This window comes from Coregonus clupeaformis, chromosome 8, assembly GCF_020615455.1.
Source record: "Coregonus clupeaformis isolate EN_2021a chromosome 8, ASM2061545v1, whole genome shotgun sequence".
NCBI lineage: Eukaryota > Metazoa > Chordata > Actinopteri > Salmoniformes > Salmonidae > Coregonus > Coregonus clupeaformis.
In genome coordinates, this window is record NC_059199.1 from 1,854,514 (window position 1) to 1,877,153 (window position 22,640).

The 22,640-nt window shown below is 41.6% G+C and overlaps 1 protein-coding gene across 1 annotated transcript in view; it reads left to right on the forward strand.

Annotated features, from left to right (window-relative positions):
* Positions 1-7,017, forward strand: part of LOC121571019 (probable tRNA (uracil-O(2)-)-methyltransferase) — a 44,024-nt gene extending 37,007 nt beyond the window's left edge. The window contains 4 exon segments of the mRNA XM_041882248.1: positions 417-498; positions 501-580; positions 830-881; positions 6,767-7,017. Of these exon segments, the coding sequence (XP_041738182.1) occupies positions 417-498; positions 501-580; positions 830-881; positions 6,767-7,017 (465 nt within the window).
* Positions 7,018-22,640: the final 15,623 nt, after the last annotated feature.

A 22,640-nucleotide genomic window follows, 5' to 3' on the forward strand; every position in this document is an offset into this window, starting at 1 on the left:
CTGATCTATTGAATTTGAAATAATATTATTTTCATGAGTTGGGTTGGTTTGGGGAGAGGGAGAATGGAGGTGTGTTGATGTGTGAAGGGATGTTTGAAGCGGCGGCCACCTGATGGCGATGTTGAGCTTGGCTCTTGAAGTTAGTCTCTTGCTCTGGTTTGAATGCTGCAACAATACTTCATGATGCCTCATAGCTCCATAGGCTTTAAATTGTCCTCGTTTCTTTTACACCCAACTTTGAGTCAGTTGTACTTAAATCAGTTGTTCCTACAGTACATGCTCACCTCTATGATGCCTGCTACCTCTGCTTGGCCAGGGTTCTCCTTGAAAAGAGCTTTCTTTTTTAATAAGACTCAACCAGAGAAATAAAGGATGGTTTTGATGTGTAATTTCTGTCACTTTCCTCCCACGTTAAGTCATCCTCCTGCCGGTACTTTGTCCTGCCCTGCTGTTTCTTTGACTTCTATGGGAAGTACCAGCGGAGACAGTTTCAGAAGTACCAGACTTCATCTCTGAGATCAGCACAGCCTGTGGGTTCAACACAGAGGAGGACTGCCTGAGAATCCACTCCACAAAGCGGGTATGCTAATGCTAACAACGACACTTGAACACACGGTCCCGTGTGGCTCAGTTGGTAGAGCATGATGCTTGCAACGCCAGGGTTGTGGGTTCGATTCTCAAGGGGAAAAAGTATGAAAATGTATGCACTCACTACTGTAAGTTGCTCTGGATAAGAGCGTCTGCTAAATTACAAATAAATAAAAACAACACACAGTACAGGTTAACATAAGCCACTCACATTGTTTTAATTTAACCCCTTACTCTACAGGTGTGTCTGGTGGGAAAGTCGAGGATCTACCAGCTGTCAATCAAATCACAGAGTAATCTCTCCTTCAAAACAGGAGCTGTAATTGAGGTCATATTAGGTTTAGGAATAAAGAGCAAAAACTACATATCTGCTCTGTGGTTCATTACTATAATGGAGTGCATTGGGTTTATGTACACTGCACCACATGGTGTATAGTTGACCCAGTGGAATTCAGGATGATGGGGTGTGTGCAGCAATGTTAAGGTCATGATAGGTCCTTTATGTCTTTAACTTCAACCCCTACCTCAGCCTGTATGTCTCCATGTCTATCTCTCTCTCTCTCAGGAATAGGAAGGCCCCTGGTGGCTCAGTGCGACCCTGCTTTGAACCCTGTCAGTGTTTCATCCTCTGCCAGCTACATCCTGTATCACACACACACACACACCGCCCCCATCTCTCCTTTATCAACCCCCTCCGGATTATCCCTTCCCCTCATCCTACACACACACACACCTGCACCCAATGTACGATAGATGGGATAAGGAGATGAAGTCTACTCTGATTAAAACAGAATAATCTCTGTCAGGACTGGAATTAGAGAGCAGACAGAGCACCTGTAACCCAAGATGGAGATGAATGGATGAATAATGCATTCTGATTAATCTTTTATACATGACTGTATTTGTGTTGAGGTATTTCTACCAGTTCACTTATGGTGCTGCTAGCTCCTGAGTTTCACTGTATCTCTCTCAATAGATGTGACAAACAATGGACAAGCTAAACAATCGCCTCATGCAAGTTTGAAAGGAACACAAGAACCATAAGATGCAATAATTTCCACAATCTCATACTGTGTAATTCATTCTTCTAGTCGACTAGCCTACTAATTGTAATCAAACACTGTATGGTCGGATGAAAGGTTTTGTGCCTACATTTTTACAGGTATTGTGACATTTTTGTATTGTATTTTTGGATGGCAGTTCTGCTTAGTTTTCACTATTTTAGTATACAGGCTAAAACAGAGGCAAAAAAAATAATAGAGTATCTCTGTTTCCTCTTATTCAGTAAATAAATGCTAACGTGTAATCAACCTTGTGCTCACAGCAGTACACAAACACAGTATCTATGGACAATCCATTTATAACCGTCTAGGAGTCCAGTCCAGGTCCAGACTAATTCCACATTGTCAATAGCCCCAGTTAACCCATTCATCTCAATTAGCAGTGTAGGCTATGGTCTCTAAAGGGCAGCTGTAAACGTTGTATTGATGTTATATTAAGGCCCCGGGCCCCTGCAGGTTGACGTTTGTCCTGAATCTTGCCCTGGAGGCAGAACTGAGCGATTTCCGCTAAATGGGCCAGATGCAAAGTCAGAATTGTCTATATCATAAAGGTTAGGGTTAGCAGTGTGGTTAAGGTTAGGTTTAAAATCAGATTTTATGAATTTGTGGCTGTGCCAGCTGGTGACCACTTTGCAGCGCTGCCTCCAGGGTAAGATTCCTGACAATAAATGCCAACCTGCTGCCAGCTGCCCACTGTTCACACGTACCTTGGCATACTATCCCTAGTTGCAAACAAAACAAAAGTGGAGTGTCTTGAATATGTTGCATAATGTGGTACAGTACTGTAACAATAATCTCTATGTAAGCTAAGTAGGCCATGTTTAACACCTTTTTATACAAAATCAACAGAACAGTTTTGAAGTTGATCATCTAGAGTGGAGGGCCCTTGGTGATTGATTGACAAGTATTGCACTGTCATTTGTTGGTAAGAGGGTAAAAGCTTTGCCACAGCAGGGAAGTCACAATGGGGTGCCCACTGTCCAGACAACTGGGTCTGATATAATATACACATGGGCTATCCTCGCAACTGTCGTCTATATAACTATAATGATGTAAAAAACAACAACAACATGGGGGAACCTAAGGTGGAACTGCACTCACGTATGCCAAAGAGAGAAGATGAGATTGTCATTTATATGAACCAAAGGTCAAAACAGATTGAATTCTCCATGGAGAAGGGAAAGCAAATCCAGAAATACCTTAATGTCCATGAAATGGAACTTAAAGGTTGGCTAGCTGCTCTTCAGTGAACTCCACTGGGAATTCATATCTTGGCTTACAAATATCGTGGAAACACTGAAAGAGTTTTTAGCCATGCATAACCATTATCTAAGGCAGCCTGGGGGAATGGGTTAATTCTAATATCTCCCTCTCTCCTAACTCGTTGGTATCTGAAATGACACTGGGGAACTGAGGTGGCGAAATGTTCTCTTATGACAGCATGTTGGACTGAGTTTAATTGACTTCACAGCTCTGACTGTCTGACACCTGAGATGAAATGTCTAAGAGAACAAGTTCTTTTTTGAGGCTCTAATTATCTCTCCGTATTCCCTTTGTAGTGCACTACTTTTGACCAGTGACCCATTTTGGTCAAAAGTAGTGCACTATATAAGAAATAGGGTGCCATTTGGGAAACAAGCCTGTGCCATCCCAAAAGGCTCTCCAGTCACTCCTAACCTCAACAGTTCATCCTTCTCCTCCTACTCCATTCTTGAACCCTTAACCACCTTCCTCTCCTTTTTCATTCCAAATGCACTCCTCCTCACGCTCTGCTCTTCAGGCAGTCTGTCAGGGAGCAAGGTAGCTGAGCTGTTGGAGCAGGAGACTCTGTGGAGGTCTGTAGACCCTGCTCAAGAACAACCACCAGGTCTTCAGAGGTACGTGCAGTACAAACTCAGCATCCAGACTAGTGTTGAAAAATGATAACTTTCCCAGGTTTTTCAGGAATCCCGGTTGGAAGATTCCTGGAATCGGGTGGGAATACGCAGGAAATCCAGAATCCTCCCACCAAAACTTCAGGAAAACCTGAGAATTTTGGGAATGTTACAATAATTTTTTAACCCTAATCCAGACATTCTTCTCAACAAAGCTTGAGCTCCAAATGGCTATTACAAGAAATTAAATGGATATATACTACCGGTCAAAAGTTTTAGAACACCTACTCATTCAAGGGTTTTTCTTTATTTTTACTATTTTCTACATTGTAGAATAATAGTGAAGACATCAAAACTATGAAATAACACACATGGAATCATGTAGTAACCAATAAAGTGTTAAACAAATCAAAATATATTTTATATTTGAGATTCTTCAAATAGCCACCCTTTGCCTTGATGACAATTTTGCACACTCTTGGCATTCACTCAACCAGCTTCATGAGGTATTCACCTGGAATGCATTTCAATTAACAGGTGTGCCTTCTTAAAAGTTAATTTGTGGAATTTCTTTCCTATACAGAAGATAGACCAAGTCCATATTATGGCAAGAACAGCTCAAATAAGCAAAGATAAATGACAATCCATCATTACTTTAAGACATGAAGGTCAGTCAATACGGAACATTTCAAGAACTTTTAAAGATTCTTCAAGTGCACTCGCAAAAAACATCAAGCGCTATGATGAAACTGGACCGCCACAGGAATGGAAGGCCCAGAGTTACCTCTGCTGCAGAGGATAAGTTCATTAGAGTTACCAGCCTCAGAAATTGCAGCCCAAATAAATGCTTCACAGAGTTCAAGTAACAGACACATCTCAACATCAACTGTTCAGAGGAGACTGTGTGAATCAGGCCTTCATGGTCGAATTGCTGCAAAGAAACCACTACTAAAGGACACCAATAATAAGAAGAGACTTGCTTGGGCCAAGAACACGAGCAATGGACATTAGACCGGTGAATATTTGTCCTTTGGTCTGATGAACTGCATGTGTGTTCCAACTGCATGTGTGTTTCCCACCGTAAAGCATGGAGGAGGAGGTGTTATGGTGTGGGGGTGCTTTGCTGGTGACACTATCAGTGATTTATTTAGAATTCAAGGCACACTTACCAGCATGGCTACCACAGCATTCTGCAGCGATACGCCAACCCATCTGGTGTGGTCTTAGTGGGACTATCATTTGTTTTTCAATAGGACAATGACCCAACACACCTTCAGGCTGTGTAAGGGCTATTTTACCAAGAAGGAGAGTGATGGAGTGCTGCATCAGATGACCTGGCCTCCACAATCCCCCGACCTCAACCAAATTGAGATGGTTTGGGATGAGTCGGACTGCAGAGTGAAGGAAAAGCAGCCAACAAATCAAATCAAATGTTATTCGTTACATGCGCCGAATACAACAAGTGTAGACCTTACAGTGAAATGCTTACTTACAAGCCCTTAACCAACAATGCAGTTTTAAGAAAAAATACCCCCAAAAATCACACAAAAAAATAAAAAATAAAATAATACGAAATAAAAGTAACAAATGATTAAAGACCAGCAGTAAAAATAACAATAGCGAGGCTATATACAGGGGGTACCGGTACCGAGTCAATGTGCGGGGGCACCGGTTAGTCAAGGTAATTGAGGTAATATGTACATGTAGGTAGAGTTATTAAAGTGACAATGCATAGATAATAAACAGAGAGTAGCAGCAGCGTAAAAGAGGGGGGCAGTGCAAATAGTCCGGGTAGCCATTTGATTAGATGTTCAGGAGTCTTATGGCTTGGGGGTAGAAGCTGTTTAGAAGCCTCTTGGACCTAGACTTGGCGCTCCGGTACTGCTTGCCGTGCGGTAGCAGAGAGAACAGTCCATGCCTAGGGTGCCTTAGGGCCTTCCTCTGACACCCCCTGGTATAGAGGTCCTGGATGGCAGGAAGTTTGGCCCCAGGATGTACTGGGCCGTACGCACTACCTCTGCAGTGCCTTGGGGTCGGAGGCCGAGCAGTTGCCATACCAGGCAGTGATGCAACCAGTCAGGATGCTCTCGATGGTGCAGCTGTAGAACCTTTTGAGGATCTGAGGACCCATGCCAAATCTTTTCAGTCTCCTTAGGGGGAATAGGTTTGTCGTGCCCTCTTCACGTGCTCAGCATATGTGGGAACTCCTTCAAGACTGTTGGAAAAGCATTTCAGGTGAAGCTGTTTGAGAGAATGCCAAGAGTGTGCAAAGCTGTCATCAAGGCAAAGGGTGGCTATTTGAAGAATCTCAAATATAACATCTATTTTGATTTGTTTAACACTTTTTTGGTTACTACATGATTCCATATGTGTTATTTCATAGTTTTTATGTCTTCACTATTATTTTACAATGTAGAAAATAGTAAAAATAAAGAAAAACCCTTGAATGAGTAGGTGTTCTAAAACTTTTGACCGGTAGTGTATATCCATTTAATTTCTGGTTAGAGCCATTTGGAGCTCAAGCTTTGTTGAGAGGAATGTCTGGATTAGGGTAAAACAATTCTGGTAACATTCCCAAAATTCTCAGGTTTGCTGCACTCTATGTCAATGGTTCTGGCACTGGGTATACCTACATTAATCATACTGAAGCAATCCAGGGATTATTGGAATGCCACATATTCAGATAAGAATGCTTGAAAAAGTAGATGGAATCTTCCCCACTCTCAGCTTGAAGGAATTGCCATTTGGCAGTCTCTCTTAAAGCTTGCCTTAACTCTTGCAACTGTAGAAAGATATGGCATATAGAAGCAAACCGGATGGACATCATGAAAATGATCGGAGAGGTTGAGAGTAGAAGTAGTTCAGGAGCAAAAACAAATAAAATATAATTATTGTAAAATTGACTGTGTCCATAAAATGTAGATAGTAAGTATAAGCTGGAAGTAGAGGCCTAAGCATTGTTGTTCACTAATTTACCCCAAGTAGGGAAAGGATGGTGGGGTTGAAAAGTAATAAAGGTGAGTATATATATAAAAAACATGGGGGATTGGAAGTGATGCAGACAATTACATTGATGGAAGATACAATCTATCTGCAATATTAAGCTGATCTACCCCCCCCCCAAAAAAAATAATAAAATAAAAATAAAAAACTCTTGCAACTGGCCTAGACCTATTATGAATCAAAAAAGGTTTGTATTAAACCCCCCTCCTCTCTCTCTCTCCTTTCCTCTCTTCCTTCCAGTGGAAGGCGGTATGGTCCATATCCGGAACTGGTGGGTACAGACCCAGAGACCCAGAGGGCTGCAAGGTACCAGGGCTGATGCTAAGCAGAAGCCCCTACTCTCTGGTGCCCTGAAGACCCGGGCATGCTGGTTCCATGCCCACCACCCCCACGGATGCCCCCTGCCGGCTGAGGAGTGTGCCTTCGCCCATGGAGCCGACGACCTCCGACCTTCCACCAGACCACTCAAGAAAATGAAGAACTCAAATTGAACGCTCGATTCGGTTTAGACCGTTGCTTTATTTTTATTTGACTTGTTTTTATTAATGCCGTAGTACGATGGTACACAAACACCTGTAACTACAAAGTCATTCGTACATACTTGGTTGTCATTTATTCCACACATTGGACTTTTCAGACCTAAATCTGGTTAGATACAGTACCTTTTTGTTTCGTGGAGCACATCTTTCGTGGTTTGCACATCTCAAATATAACATCTCAAATATAAACATCCTATTGTCTTTATTACTTCACAAAAACAGGCCACAAGGAATGACAAATGGGCTTAAAACTGTAAATGTCAGGGCCATGAATTATTTATTGGGTAGTGTTCAGGGGGTGTCCTGTGTGTTGCTCTCTGTGTTCCCGCCTGTGTTCCTGTACCCCCTGGGGTCGTAACCCTGTGGCTCAAAGGTCACATGGAGACAGTAGAGGGCCGACCCAGGGATCACCATGGGGTCAGGAGATGTGTCTACTGCAGAGTGCTCTCGGTGCAGTCTCTCCACAGACATCTACCTGTATGTCAGTTGTGTTCTAAAAATTACTGTTGATTTGTAGGTCAGCCTGAGTGCTGGTCTCTTTTCTACTTTAGCTATCGTTGGTTCGGCTAGCGCCTCGTACCTGTGACCGCATCACAACCTTGCTAAAATCACAATCAAATCAAATCCGAATACAACAGGTGTAGACCTTACCGTGAAATGTTTACTTACAAGCCCTTAACCAACAAAAAAATATTTACTAAATAAACTAAAGTATAAAATAAAAAGAAGTAATACAATAAAATAACAATACCGAGGCTATGTACAGGGGGCACCGGTACCCCTTCTAGTATTATTGTTTAATAAACAGTTTGACATTAAGTGGTTTTTGTGTTAACATTTCTATTGTGATTGCGCATTTAGCACTGCATGAATGCAAACACACAACAAGTATTACATCTACTTGACTTTCCAATGGAGGACACATCTATTATCAATCTAGGTGAACCCTCCCACCCTCTGTTATTTCCCCAGCCATAGTTATTGATAGCATGCAGAGCTCAGCTTTGTTCTATCCACTCTCTTCCTGGTCGGAAGGTGATGAATCCCTAACCCGGTTCAAAGGGACCACCTGCTGGACAACACTGCTGAGGCCTGTGGCTGTGTCTCTGAATAGTAACGAAGATGTATACGATTCAGCTTATAGGGGAAGAATAGGATGAAGTTGTCCCTAGAGGCCCTATAGACACTGATGTAATGTCAGTTTTGTAGGCGCCATAGGGGACAAGATGGGACCAAACAACACTGAAAGCCAATGGTGTCTATTGAGGAAGATGCCCTCTAGCTGAGCATGAAGAAACAACAATGGACAAAATCGAATGAGTGTGACTCCGTGAGCTTCTCACTGTAGGTGAAGGAGCCCTCAGAAGAATGACCTTCCTGGAAAGACCGAGGGAGAGAGTTATGCTGAATTACACTGTTATAGACATGATGGACGTTGTATTGGACCTGGGGGCGGATGTGTGAAAGCTTGTAGTACTCATGAATGATGACTGTTTACAGTTCTACACCGACGTGTGGGCTTTAATGACCTGAGCAAGCTCCTACACCACAGCATCTGTCTCTTCCTCCATCTCTTTAATGACCTGAGCAAGCTCCTACACCACAGCATCTGTCTCTTCCTCCACCTCTTTAATGACCTGAGCAAGCTCCTACATCACAGCATCTGTCTCTTCCTCCATCCCTCCCTCTTTTCCTCACTTCCTCCATACACCTGGGGGCAATCAATCAATTAAGAGCCCTGCCTGCATTGCCAGGTCTGCCAAGATCCAAACAGCCCATCGACCCGCTGCCCCACCCTGCACCCTGGCAAAGAGCGTGACGTGTCCAGGAAGTGACACACAGCCCCCACCCTACTGTTTTTGCTCTCTCGCTTAGAGACCCATTGACCCCATCCCCTCCCGGCCCTCTGACCGGCACAACGAAGATTGATTCCTGCTCCCTCGACAGAGTCGATGCCCCGGCGGTGTGTAAACAAACAAATCATACGAGCCTGGCTTAAAATAATGCATCACCACGCCAACCACAACAATAGCAACAATAGCAACAAATGAGCCATTGCCAAGCCCCCTTGGGTGGGTGGGTGTGTGTGACATGTCTGGCCAGAGACTCAGTATCTGCATCCGAGAAGAAAGAGAGGGAATTATATAAAACATTTTTAAAGGAAGAGAGAGACAAAAAATGTGCGCCGAGGCCTGAATGTAGGTCAGGAAGAAGTGGCCATATTCTCTCTCTCTCTCGAAGAAAGATAGCAAACGACTTTCACCTTCATGTGTTATTCATTGTGTCGCCATGGGGCTGACACACAAAAATGTTTTAGACATGTCTCTTGTTCATAGGGGCATAAACTGTCAAACCGCATCAACATCTATACTTTTTCTATCATTGCTGTTTGGTGGGTAGCAAGCAACCAAGTTAGTTTCAGTTTGTTGTTTTCTCAAAATGGAAGAAAGGGGTCTTTTATTTAATTGTATTTATTTAATAATGTGGTATTTAAGACAACTTTCCCTCAATGCAGTTGAAAGTTCAACATTTACCTAACTCCCTACACCGATTCACTGTTCATCCCAACACAGTTGTACTTGTAGGCTACAGTATTGTGTGTGTGTTGTGGAGGAGGGAGTCTTAAGTTTCTCCAGCTGGAGAAGGTCTCACTCTCTGGCTGGGCCGCTCAGGCGATTGGAACGCACAGAGAACCCATGTGGTCAGACTGAGGGTCATTGGCACCGAGCGGTTCCCTAAGCGGTGAACATCACACTCCAAAACTACCCCAGGATTTACGGCTATGTTGTTGTGGGGAATGTTTTTATGACTGAGGGGTTTGGCTTGTGAGTGAAATGAATGTCGTTCACACAGATAAACCTTCCTCAAGAAGTAACAGAGAATCCATAAATCCCAACTGTAAAAAGATCACTAAAATATTTAGTCTACTGTTGCTTGACTGGGCTTAAATTGGCCTGTCATCACCATAAAAATAGCCACTTTTCCTAAAATGGAGCTAATTCCAATTTTTTCTTTAAAAATAATTTATAGAATGAATCTTTCCATCACTTCCTAATGAGACTAGCCACAGCGTATGCAACAGCAGTAACACACCTAGTAAATAGTCTAATGGCTTACTGTATAGGCTAACTCCACACTGGAGATCCAGGATCAGATCCAAAGCAACAAGATAACAATACAAAATGTAAATGAGTCATTATTTAATGAGGAAGTGGAGCAGAATAAACACGATGATCCATTTTGTGTGGCGCAGATGCACGAGAGATAGAGGACGAGGTCGAGAGAAGTTCAGACACAACTCAGACGCTCTTACACAATGACCGTTTGCATTGCAGCTGGACTGGTAATGTTTACACCCTTGTGAGTCTCAGTGAAGGGTTTGTAGGGTCTACTAGGCCCCATTCCAAAACCTCAAGGAAGGGAGGAAGGAAGGAAGGAAGGATGCATTTGAATAGTATTTGAACATGGCCCTAGTTCCTCCTGTTACATGTTAAATATATGCAAATGTTTTTATTCATTTGACACAGACTGTATGTACATCCTAAAGGGATAATTAGTAATTGTGCAACAATATCAAAGCCTGTTTCTTAAATTTCCCAGTAAATGTATCATTATACCCTAACTATACTGAACAAAAATATAAACGCAACATGTAAAGTGTTGGTCCCATATTTCATGAGCTGAAATAAAAGATCCCAGAAATTTTCCATATGCACAAAATGCTTATTTATCTCAAATTGAATGCACAAATTGGTTTACATCCCTGTTAGTGAGCATTTCTCCTTTGCCAAGATAATCCATCCACCTGACAGTTGTGGCATATCAACAAGCTGATCCAACTGCATGATCATTACACAGGTGCACCTTGTGCTGTGGACAATAAAAGGTAACTCTAAAATGTGCAGTTTTGTCACACAACACAATGCCACAGATGTCTCAAGTTTTGAGGGAGCGTGCAATTGGCATGCTGACTGCACGAATGTCCAACAGAGCTGTTGCCAGAGAATTGAATGTTAATTTCTCTACCATAAGCCACCTCCAATGTTGTTTTAGAGAATTCGGCAGTACGTCCAACCGGCCTCACAACCGCAGACCATGTGTAACCACGCCAGCCCAGGACCTCCACATCTGGCTTCTTCACCTGTGGGATCGTCTGAGACCAGCCACCCGGACAGCTGATGAAACTGGGGAGTATTTCTGTCTGTAATAAAGCCATTTTGTGGAGAAAAACTCATTCTGATTGGCTGGGCCTGGCTTCCCAATGGGTGGGCCTGGCTCCCAAGTGGGTGGGCCTATGCCTTCCCAGGCCCACCCATGGCCGCACCCCTGCCCAGTCATGTGAAATCCATAGATTAGGGCCTATTTATTTAAATTGACTGATTTCCTTATATGAACTGTAACTTAGTAAAATCTTTGAAATTGTTGCATATTGCGTTTATATTTTTGTTCAGTATAGATAAACAGGCAAAATCATCAGCATTATGTTTAAATGGTCACTGAGCCTACAGTGCTGATTTAATACAACTGGACAACAACTCACTGATCTAATTTTAACGTGATTTCTCTCTATTTGTCGTGGTTAGACAAAACCCCAGAACTGTTACACACTAGACTTTAAGGGCTTAACGGGATAGTCTGCAACAAGATAGCCATTGCGGTTTCTTTTCCTGAGCTAATCAAGGATAATTAACCTAAACAGCCAATTTGTGTTCCAGATCAAGTGGCTCAGTGTACACAGGCTACTCAATATGAGACACACTCTGGGGAAAAGTCTGTGTGGCCCCATCCATCTTGGAGTCTGTGTTTATAACCACCGTCTGTCACTCTGGTCAGAAATGTAAACAAAATCCCTTCTAGGAAATGTCCCTGTCGATCGGGAACGTCCCTGCGAACACATCAGACTAGGAAAATCTAACAAGGAAAGGACAATGTATATTACAGTCTAACAGAGTATAAAACTGGGCAAAATAAAGAAGCAAAGACATAAGGTAGAAAATAACATATATTTTGAACCACTCATGACAAAGTGTGACACTGATCTATGTAGTGCCTATTTAAACAGGCACTACTTGGTTCAACAATCCCTTTTACAACAGGGAAAGGTACAAGGGTAGATAATAATGGGGTCCTTCATGGTGCTCTATGAATTCAGACTCACTTTAGCCTATGACTCAGAAAGGAATACTCCCCCCCCACCCCCCTTTTGCCCCTTCGTTCCTTCACACATCTCTGACACACAGAGATAAGAGCAGGGGGTGAGAGCTGTCGATCGCTCTACTGTCCCCACGCGATGCCATTGTGTGAGCTGTCCACTACCCCCCCCGCGTACCCTTTCCTCTCCTTGAAACCTGACGAGCTGCCACAGGTGAGCTAGAGAGAGAGAGAGAGGGAAGAGAGAGAGAGAGGAGAGCGAGAGAGAGAGAGAAAGAAGGAGCAAGAGGGAAGAGAGAGAGGAGGGAGCAAAAGATACAGAGTCATGCTGAGAGACACTCCTCCATTCAATCCCGTCCTTTATGTTAATTGATGTCATCAAAACGTTGTGCCCCAGGCTCTGTGCTATGTTTAGAATAGAAACTGTCAAGTGGGACTGCATCATGTCATTAGTACAGTATGCTACAGACACACATTTTATTCTCCATCTGCTCATGTTTGTGAGAATAACACCTCAAGATTAGCCTGGGTGACAGTCTGTTCGTGCTATCATGCCAACTCCTTTTCACTCATGATGCCAAACATGTTTGGCTTGACAATGAGCAATGGAGTTGGCAAGAGCACAAACAGATCTGGCGCCCAAGCTACCTCAAGATGGTTTGCTTCTCAAATGAGAACCAGCACCGGTAAGGAACACTGCTCAGATTGAGGAAGTAGTGTTATCTACGGAATACCCAGATGCATGAATGTTGCATTATGACGAAACACTGGACTGAAAAACACAACTAGCCCTAAAGGGTAAACAGAAAGCTATATAGTTCCATCAAGTTCCTCCACCACATCATCATTTCCAACTTTCTCCTCCCACGCTAAATCAAACAAACTATTATTGTGAGCCAGACAACCACAAAACACAGACACAATCCCAACAGTTGCACAACACAAACCCGGGTCACACATGTTTTGTGTTCTGACACTGGTTGTGTCCCAAATGGCATCATATTTCCTTTTATGGTGCGCTATTTTTGAATAGGGGCGCAACCTCTCTGTCGTCCATCCATTTAGCTTCACTGCTCGTATCAACGGCTCTATTAGGAAGTTGCACCAGGCGCAAGTTATAATTTGCAGCTGTCCAAATAGTTTTTGGGCCCAAAAATATAAGCAAATGTAATGCCATAATTGATTGTCACTTTTACTTTGTGTTTTAAAGGAGAACTCGACTAAGAAATTACAACCTTTGCTACATTAAAAAACATTCAGCACAAAAATATTCCCCCAGTGAATATGGGTAACTGCTTATCGTCTTTTCCAGCAGTCTCTCTCATCCTATTAAATTGCTTTGTTTAGATTATGTATGGACGTGTCTTGAAGAGACAAGATTGTTAAACAACTGTCTACTGTTGAGAAAGCCCTTGGGGCTCTAGAAGATATTGCTAGGCTAATGTTCTTCCTCTTGGAGTTCCCTCCCTTCCTTCCTTCCTTCCTTCCTTCCTTCCTTCCTTCCTTCCTTCCTTCCTTCCTTCCTTCCTTCCTTCCTTCCTTCCTTCCTTCCTTCCTTCCTTCCTTCCTTCAGTAGGTACAGTGCCTTCAGAATGTATTCACACCCCTTGACTTCTTCCATATTTAGTTGTGTTACAGCCTGAATTTAAAATTGATACAATTTTGATTTTGTGTCCTTGAGTCAATAAGTATTCAACCCCTGCTATCATGCCAACTCCTTTTCACTCATGAAATGAGTGAATAAGTCAATAAGTATTCAACCCCTTTGTTATGACAAGCCTAAATAAGTTCAGGAGTATATATGTGCTTAACAAGTCACATAATAACTTGCATGGACTCACTCTATGTGCAATAATAGTGGTTAACATGATTTTTGAATGACTACCTCATCTCTGTACCCCACACATTCAACTATCTGTTAAGTCTCTCAGTGAATTTCAAACACAGATTCAACCACAAAGACCTGGGAGGTTTTCCAATGCCTCGCAAAGAAGGGCACCTATTGGTAGATTGGTAAACATTTTTTTAAAGCAGACATTGAATATCCCTTTGAGCATGGTGAAGTTATTAATTACACTTTGGATGGTGTATCAATACACCCAGTCACTACAAAGATGCAGGTGTCCTTCCTAACTCAGTTGCCAGAGAGGACGGAAACCGCTCAGGGATTTCACCATGAGGCCAATGGTGATTTTAAAACAGTTACACATTTTAAAAGCTGTGATAGTAGAAAACTGAGGGTGGTTCAACAACATTGTAGTTACTCCACAATACTAACCTAAATGACAGAGTGCAAAGAAGGATGCCTGTAGAGAATAAATATATTCCAAAACATGCATCCTGTTTGCAATAAGGCACTAAAGTAAAACTGCAAAAGATGTGGCAAAGAAATTAGCTTTAAGTTCGGAATACAAAGCATTATGTTTGGGGCAAATCCAATCCAACACAACACATCACTGAGTATCACTCTTCATATTTTCAAGCATGGTGGTGGCTGCATCATGTTATGGGTATGCTTCTCATCGGCAAGGAAGTTTTTTTTAGGATGAAGATAAACTGAATAGAGCCAAGCACATGCAAAATCCTAGAGGAAACCCTCGTTCAGTCTGCTTTCCAACAGACACTGGGAGACAAAGTCACCTTTCAGCAGGACAATAAGCTAAAACACAAGGCCAAATATACACTGGAGTTGCTTACGAAGATGACATTGAATGTTCCTGAATGGCCTAGTTACAGTTTTGACTTAAATTGGTTTGAAAATCTATGACAAGACTTGAAAATGGTTGTCTAGTAATGATCGACAACCAACTTGACAGAGCTTGAAGAATTTAAAAAAGAATAATGTGCAAATATTGTACAATCCAGGTGTGCAAAGCTCTTAGAGACGTACCCAGAAAGACTCACAGCTGTAATCGATGCCAAAGATGATTCTAACATGTATTGACTCAGGGCTGGAAATACTTATGTAAATTAGATAATTCATTTTCAATAAATGTGCAAACATTTCTAAAACATTTTCACTTTGTTATTATGGGGTATTGTGTGTAAATGGGTGAGGAAAAAATCTATTGAATCCATTTTGAATTCGGGCTGTAACACAACAAAATGTGGAATAAGTCAAGGGATATTAATACTTTCTGAAGGAACATATTGCTTTGGCTGGGCTTTTTAATGGGACAGCTCTAATGGAAAGAGGTGACTAAGAGGAAAGTGGAGGATGACAAAGAAACGCAGTCTGTCTCTGTCACTTCACAATCTATCTTCTGTCTGTCTATTTATGTCTGTCTGTCTGTATGTATGCCTGACTGCATGCCCGTCCAATGCATGTAAATACATGTTCTGGGGAAAAAAACGGGAACAGCTCACGTTCACCCTCATGGACGCTGTACAAACACTCATACTCACTGTAAACCTGAGAACTGTTCCTGTCATGACCCCTGTAGCTCAGTTGGTAGAGCATGGCGCTTGCAACGCCAGGGTTGTGGGTTTGATTCCCACAGGGGGCCAGTATGAAAAAAAATTAGAAAATGTATGCACTCACTAACTGTAAGTCGCTCTGGATAAGAGCGTCTGCTAAATGACTAAAATGTAAATGTAAATGACACTGACGACCTGATGACCTCACGCTGGGACAGCCGGCTACTGTTTCTCTGTCTCTTATCTCATTGGACCCTTGACATTTTGTTCCATATCAGACGCCACCTAATCTCACAAATCCTACCAGGCCAGTGGATACAGTATAGGAACTGATACAATACAGCGAGCTGACCACAGAACAGTAACAAACACACTTCATGCCATAGTATACACATCTTGTCATGCAGTATATACTGAGTGTACAAAACTTTCCATGACATAGACTGACCAGGTGAATCCTGGTGAAAGCTATGATCCCTTATTGATGTCACTTGTTAAATCCACTTAATGCAGGACGGAGAAAGGGGTTACCATAGATGCCAGACTGGGGGCGTCGTTTCCATGGCATCCGAACTGCGGCTGGTTACTACACTGAGACGTAGACAGCTCTTTTCACGCCACCTCCCCCAAATATCGCAGGTCTATAACATCTAAATAACCTTGTAACAGTGTTGCACCCGCAATCCTTGCGGAATCGCACACACATCAACATGGTGAGTAAGGTGGCAGTACCACCCACCTGTAGCCCAGGGACACACATCATCATCCTAACACACTGTATTTGAACACAAAATGAATATTTGCCTTTCATCAAGCACGGCCTCTCCAAATACACCGACCCAAGCCGGTGTTTTAGCTGGTCAGGCAGGCTGTGTTTGTTTGGGGGTGGACACATCTGGCAGCCAATATGGAAAAGTCAAACAGCAACATGTGGACCAGGGCTGGGCAAATAGTAAGGTCAGAGAGCCACTACTGTACACTGTGCTGTCTGTCCAATGAGGGGGTGACTGTAACACTGGTTTGAGACAGATTTTATACAGCAAAAGGTTTCGGGCCTGGTTTGACTGTAGAGACTGGACCAAGGTGATCTTACTAGGTTTTTTTCATGGAGTTGATTATCTAATTATCTTAATACTGTTGAAATCGCTATTTAATTGCTGCAAGTGTGTTGGCAATTGTATTAATTATTATTCATCAATATTGACCATAAAAATATTTTATATTCCCTTTCCGAGATAATTAATCAACAAATGACAGCAGTTTAAAGAGATTGTAAATTTTACGTTCTATTACCAGCACAACATTACGTTAGCTAGAGAGAATGGGTCCTTTGGGGCCACTTCATGTTGAAGTATGAGACATTTTAGGTGAATAACACAAACTCTTTTAACATAGCTGAGTAGATGGGCACACACTGGTTCGAATGCAACGCCCTGAAATATTCAGTGCAGTTTGAGGAGAGTGGGTATATGCTGCTCTGCGTTAGGCTACCGTGAGATGGTGTTAAAAATATAATTATGTAAAACTGTGTGGAGAGGGTGGCATTGTTCTATAGGCCAACATCATATCCAAATTCAAATAATCAAGTTATGTTATGATGACCGGTACAGTATCATATAGGCTAGGTACGAGGAATGAGTTCAGTCACCCCAACCAATTCCATAGCTTCTGTGCTGCAAAAAATGTGCTCTGTTTTGCTTCAATATTTCTGCAGTCAGGATTCGATTGAATACCAGCCTGGGTCATCTTCTGAAAGTAATTCCCCAAAACCCTGATTTTAGACACAACCTGTACTGTACCTGGCTAACATGCAGAGAAACAAGTCCATACTTTCTGAAAGTAGCCCTGTTCAATACAATCACATTTTACCAGGATATTTTTATAGCCCTTCCTGCTTTTAAAGACTCCCCTCTTCCTCCCCTAGAGAGTGTAGGAAAGTGGGTGACGACGGCTAGAAATAGCGCCCGTCGAGAACAGATGAATCAACGCTGCACCTTGTGCTTAATTAAAGATTAACGAGAAATCGGTTGGTGGTGTGGCGGAGGTTTCTAGAAGCCTTAACTTACTTCCCTGATTAGACTTGTGTAACACTGGTTAATACTGCATGGGCCTGCTGAAAAAGTAATGACATCCAAGACGGTGGCGTAATCATTCTTCTGATGACTGCCTGTGTGATACTGGGAGCCAATAAAGCGTTCGTATGAAAACTAAAGTTGCCCCATTGCCGCTACTAAATCACTTACTAAGTCAGTTTTTATGAAATTGCTTTGAATAAATAATTAGGTCCTCCCAAGAAGCACAGGTTTAGTTTTTTCTTCTTCTCTCAAGCAACAGTTATAATGATGTAGCCTATGCGTGTGTCAGTGTAAAAGCTACAGTACACAATGGTCCTTATTGGACCCAGTCGTTAATTGGTTTATATGCTAAAGATGCTCATAATAACACTACAATATTTCAGTTATATTAAATCACATTGTGTTCCACACTCCAACATTCCTTGCCATTTATAACACATCCCAAATGATTATAACAGGTGACATAATGTAAGCTAGTTAGGAGGAGTGTATTAAGGAGGCCTTTATAATGTGCAATGATTTATACTCAGCAGTGTTAGCATAGGACCTCTTACTAACTCTGGGCTGAGTGTTGAAGTCTGTATAGTAGTGAGTAGTAGTGTTGAAGTCTGTATAGTAGTGAGTGGTAGTGTTGAAGTCTGTATAGTAGTGAGTAGTAGTGTTGAAGTCTGTATAGTAGTGAGTGGTAGTGTTGAAGTCTGTATAGTAGTGAGTGGTAGTGTTGAAGTCTGTATAGTAGTGAGTAGTAGTGTTGAAGTCTGTAGAGTAGTGAGTGGTAGTGTTGAAGTCTGTATAGTAGTGAGTGGTAGTGTTGAAGTCTGTATAGTAGTGAGTAGTAGTGTGGAAGTCTATAGAGTAGTGAGTGGTAGTGTTGAAGTCTGTATAGTAGTGAGTGGTAGTGTTGAAGTCTGTATAGTAGTGAGTGGTAGTGTTGAAGTCTGTATAGTAGTGAGTGGTAGTGTTGAAGTATGTATAGTAGTGAGTGGTAGTGTTGAAGTCTATAGAGTAGTGAGTAGTAGTGTTGAAGTCTGTATAGTAGTGAGTAGTAGTGTTGAAGTCTGTATAGTAGTGAGTGGTAGTGTTGAAGTCTGTATAGTAGTGAGTGGTAGTGTTGAAATCTGTATAGTAGTGAGTGGTAGTGTTGAAGTCTATAGAGTAGTGAGTAGTAGTGTTGAAGTCTGTATAGTAGTGAGTAGTAGTGTTGAAGTCTGTATAGTAGTGAGTAGTAGTGTTGAAGTCTGTATAGTAGTGAGTGGTAGTGATGAAGTCTGTATAGTAGTGAGTAGTAGTGTTGAAATCTGTATAGTAGTGAGTAGTAGTGTTGAAGTCTGTAAAGTAGTGAGTAGTAGTGTTGAAGTCTGTATAGTAGTGAGTGGTAGTGTTGAAGTCTGTAGAGTAGTGAGTGGTAGTGTTGAAGTCTGTATAGTAGTGAGTGGTAGTGTTGAAGTCTGTATAGTAGTGAGTGGTAGTGTTGAAGTCTGTATAGTGGTAGTGTTGAAGTCTGTATAGTAGTGAGTGGTAGTGTTGAAGTCTGTATAGTAGTGAGTAGTAGTGTTGAAGTCTGTATAGTAGTGAGTGGTAGTGTTGAAGTCTGTATAGTAGTGAGTGGTAGTGTTGAAATCTGTATAGTAGTGAGTGGTAGTGTTGAAGTCTATAGAGTAGTGAGTGGTAGTGTTGAAGTCTGTATAGTAGTGAGTGGTAGTGTTGAAATCTGTATAGTAGTGAGTGGTAGTGTTGAAGTCTATAGAGTAGTGAGTAGTAGTGTTGAAGTCTGTATAGTAGTGAGTAGTAGTGTTGAAGTCTGTATAGTAGTGAGTAGTAGTGTTGAAGTCTGTATAGTAGTGAGTGGTAGTGATGAAGTCTGTATAGTAGTGAGTAGTAGTGTTGAAATCTGTATAGTAGTGAGTGGTAGTGTTGAAGTCTGTATAGTGGTAGTGTTGAAGTCTGTATAGTAGTGAGTGGTAGTGTTGAAGTCTGTATAGTAGTGAGTAGTAGTGTTGAAGTCTGTATAGTAGTGAGTAGTAGTGTTGAAGTCTGTATAGTAGTGAGTGGTAGTGTTGAAGTCTGTATAGTGGTAGTGTTGAAGTCTGTATAGTAGTGAGTGGTAGTGTTGAAGTCTGTATAGTAGTGAGTAGTAGTGTTGAAGTCTGTATAGTAGTGAGTGGTAGTGTTGAAGTCTGTATAGTAGTGAGTGGTAGTGTTGAAATCTGTATAGTAGTGAGTGGTAGTGTTGAAGTCTATAGAGTAGTGAGTGGTAGTGTTGAAGTCTGTATAGTAGTGAGTGGTAGTGTTGAAATCTGTATAGTAGTGAGTGGTAGTGTTGAAGTCTATAGAGTAGTGAGTAGTAGTGTTGAAGTCTGTATAGTAGTGAGTAGTAGTGTTGAAGTCTGTATAGTAGTGAGTAGTAGTGTTGAAGTCTGTATAGTAGTGAGTGGTAGTGATGAAGTCTGTATAGTAGTGAGTAGTAGTGTTGAAATCTGTATAGTAGTGAGTAGTAGTGTTGAAGTCTGTATAGTAGTGAGTAGTAGTGTTGAAGTCTGTATAGTAGTGAGTGGTAGTGTTGAAGTCTGTAGAGTAGTGAGTGGTAGTGTTGAAGTCTGTATAGTAGTGAGTGGTAGTGTTGAAGTCTGTATAGTAGTGAGTGGTAGTGTTGAAGTCTGTATAGTGGTAGTGTTGAAGTCTGTATAGTAGTGAGTGGTAGTGTTGAAGTCTGTATAGTAGTGAGTAGTAGTGTTGAAGTCTGTATAGTAGTGAGTGGTAGTGTTGAAGTCTGTATAGTAGTGAGTGGTAGTGTTGAAATCTGTATAGTAGTGAGTGGTAGTGTTGAAGTCTATAGAGTAGTGAGTAGTAGTGTTGAAGTCTGTATAGTAGTGAGTAGTAGTGTTGAAGTCTGTATAGTAGTGAGTAGTAGTGTTGAAGTCTGTATAGTAGTGAGTGGTAGTGATGAAGTCTGTATAGTAGTGAGTAGTAGTGTTGAAATCGGTATAGTAGTGAGTAGTAGTGTTGAAGTCTGTATAGTAGTGAGTAGTAGTGTTGAAGTCTGTATAGTAGTGAGTGGTAGTGTTGAAGTCTGTAGAGTAGTGAGTGGTAGTGTTGAAGTCTGTATAGTAGTGAGTGGTAGTGTTGAAGTCTGTATAGTAGTGAGTGGTAGTGTTGAAGTCTGTATAGTGGTAGTGTTGAAGTCTGTATAGTAGTGAGTGGTAGTGTTGAAGTCTGTATAGTAGTGAGTGGTAGTGTTGAAGTCTGTATAGTGGTAGTGTTGAAGTCTGTATAGTAGTGAGTAGTAGTGTTGAAGTCTGTATAGTAGTGAGTGGTAGTGTTGAAGTCTGTATAGTAGTGAGTGGTAGTGTTGAAGTCTGTATAGTAGTGAGTGGTAGTGTGGAAGTCTGTATAGTAGTGAGTGGTAGTGTTGAAGTCTGTAGAGTAGTGAGTGGTAGTGTTGAAGTCTGTAGAGTAGTGAGTAGTAGTGTTGAAGTCTGTATAGTAGTGAGTGGTAGTGTTGAAGTCTGTATAGTAGTGAGTGGTAGTGTTGAAGTCTGTATAGTGGTAGTGTTGAAGTCTGTATAGTAGTGAGTAGTAGTGTTGAAGTCTGTATAGTAGTGAGTGGTAGTGTTGAAGTCTGTATAGTAGTGAGTGGTAGTGTTGAAGTCTGTATAGTAGTGAGTGGTAGTGTGGAAGTCTGTATAGTAGTGAGTGGTAGTGTTGAAGTCTGTATAGTAGTGAGTGGTAGTGTTGAAGTCTGTATAGTAGTGAGTGGTAGTGTTGAAGTCTGTATAGTAGTGAGTGGTAGTGTTGAAGTCTGTATAGTATTGAGTGGTAGTGTTGAAGTCTGTATAGTAGTGAGTGGTAGTGTTGAAGTCTGTATAGTGGTAGTGTTGAAGTCTGTATAGTAGTGAGTGGTAGTGTTGAAGTCTGTATAGTAGTGAGTAGTAGTGTTGAAATCTGTATAGTAGTGAGTGGTAGTGTTGAAGTCTATAGAGTAGTGAGTGGTAGTGTTGAAGTCTGTATAGTAGTGAGTGGTAGTGTTGAAATCTGTATAGTAGTGAGTGGTAGTGTTGGAAGTCTATAGAGTAGTGAGTAGTAGTGTTGAAGTCTGTATAGTAGTGAGTAGTAGTGTTGAAGTCTGTATAGTAGTGAGTAGTAGTGTTGAAGTCTGTATAGTAGTGAGTGGTAGTGATGAAGTCTGTATAGTAGTGAGTAGTAGTGTTGAAATCTGTATAGTAGTGAGTAGTAGTGTTGAAGTCTGTATAGTAGTGAGTAGTAGTGTTGAAGTCTGTATAGTAGTGAGTGGTAGTGTTGAAGTCTGTAGAGTAGTGAGTGGTAGTGTTGAAGTCTGTATAGTAGTGAGTGGTAGTGTTGAAGTCTGTATAGTAGTGAGTGGTAGTGTTGAAGTCTGTATAGTGGTAGTGTTGAAGTCTGTATAGTAGTGAGTGGTAGTGTTGAAGTCTGTATAGTAGTGAGTAGTAGTGTTGAAGTCTGTATAGTAGTGAGTGGTAGTGTTGAAGTCTGTATAGTAGTGAGTGGTAGTGTTGAAATCTGTATAGTAGTGAGTGGTAGTGTTGAAGTCTATAGAGTAGTGAGTAGTAGTGTTGAAGTCTGTATAGTAGTGAGTAGTAGTGTTGAAGTCTGTATAGTAGTGAGTAGTAGTGTTGAAGTCTGTATAGTAGTGAGTGGTAGTGATGAAGTCTGTATAGTAGTGAGTAGTAGTGTTGAAATCGGTATAGTAGTGAGTAGTAGTGTTGAAGTCTGTATAGTAGTGAGTAGTAGTGTTGAAGTCTGTATAGTAGTGAGTGGTAGTGTTGAAGTCTGTAGAGTAGTGAGTGGTAGTGTTGAAGTCTGTATAGTAGTGAGTGGTAGTGTTGAAGTCTGTATAGTAGTGAGTGGTAGTGTTGAAGTCTGTATAGTGGTAGTGTTGAAGTCTGTATAGTAGTG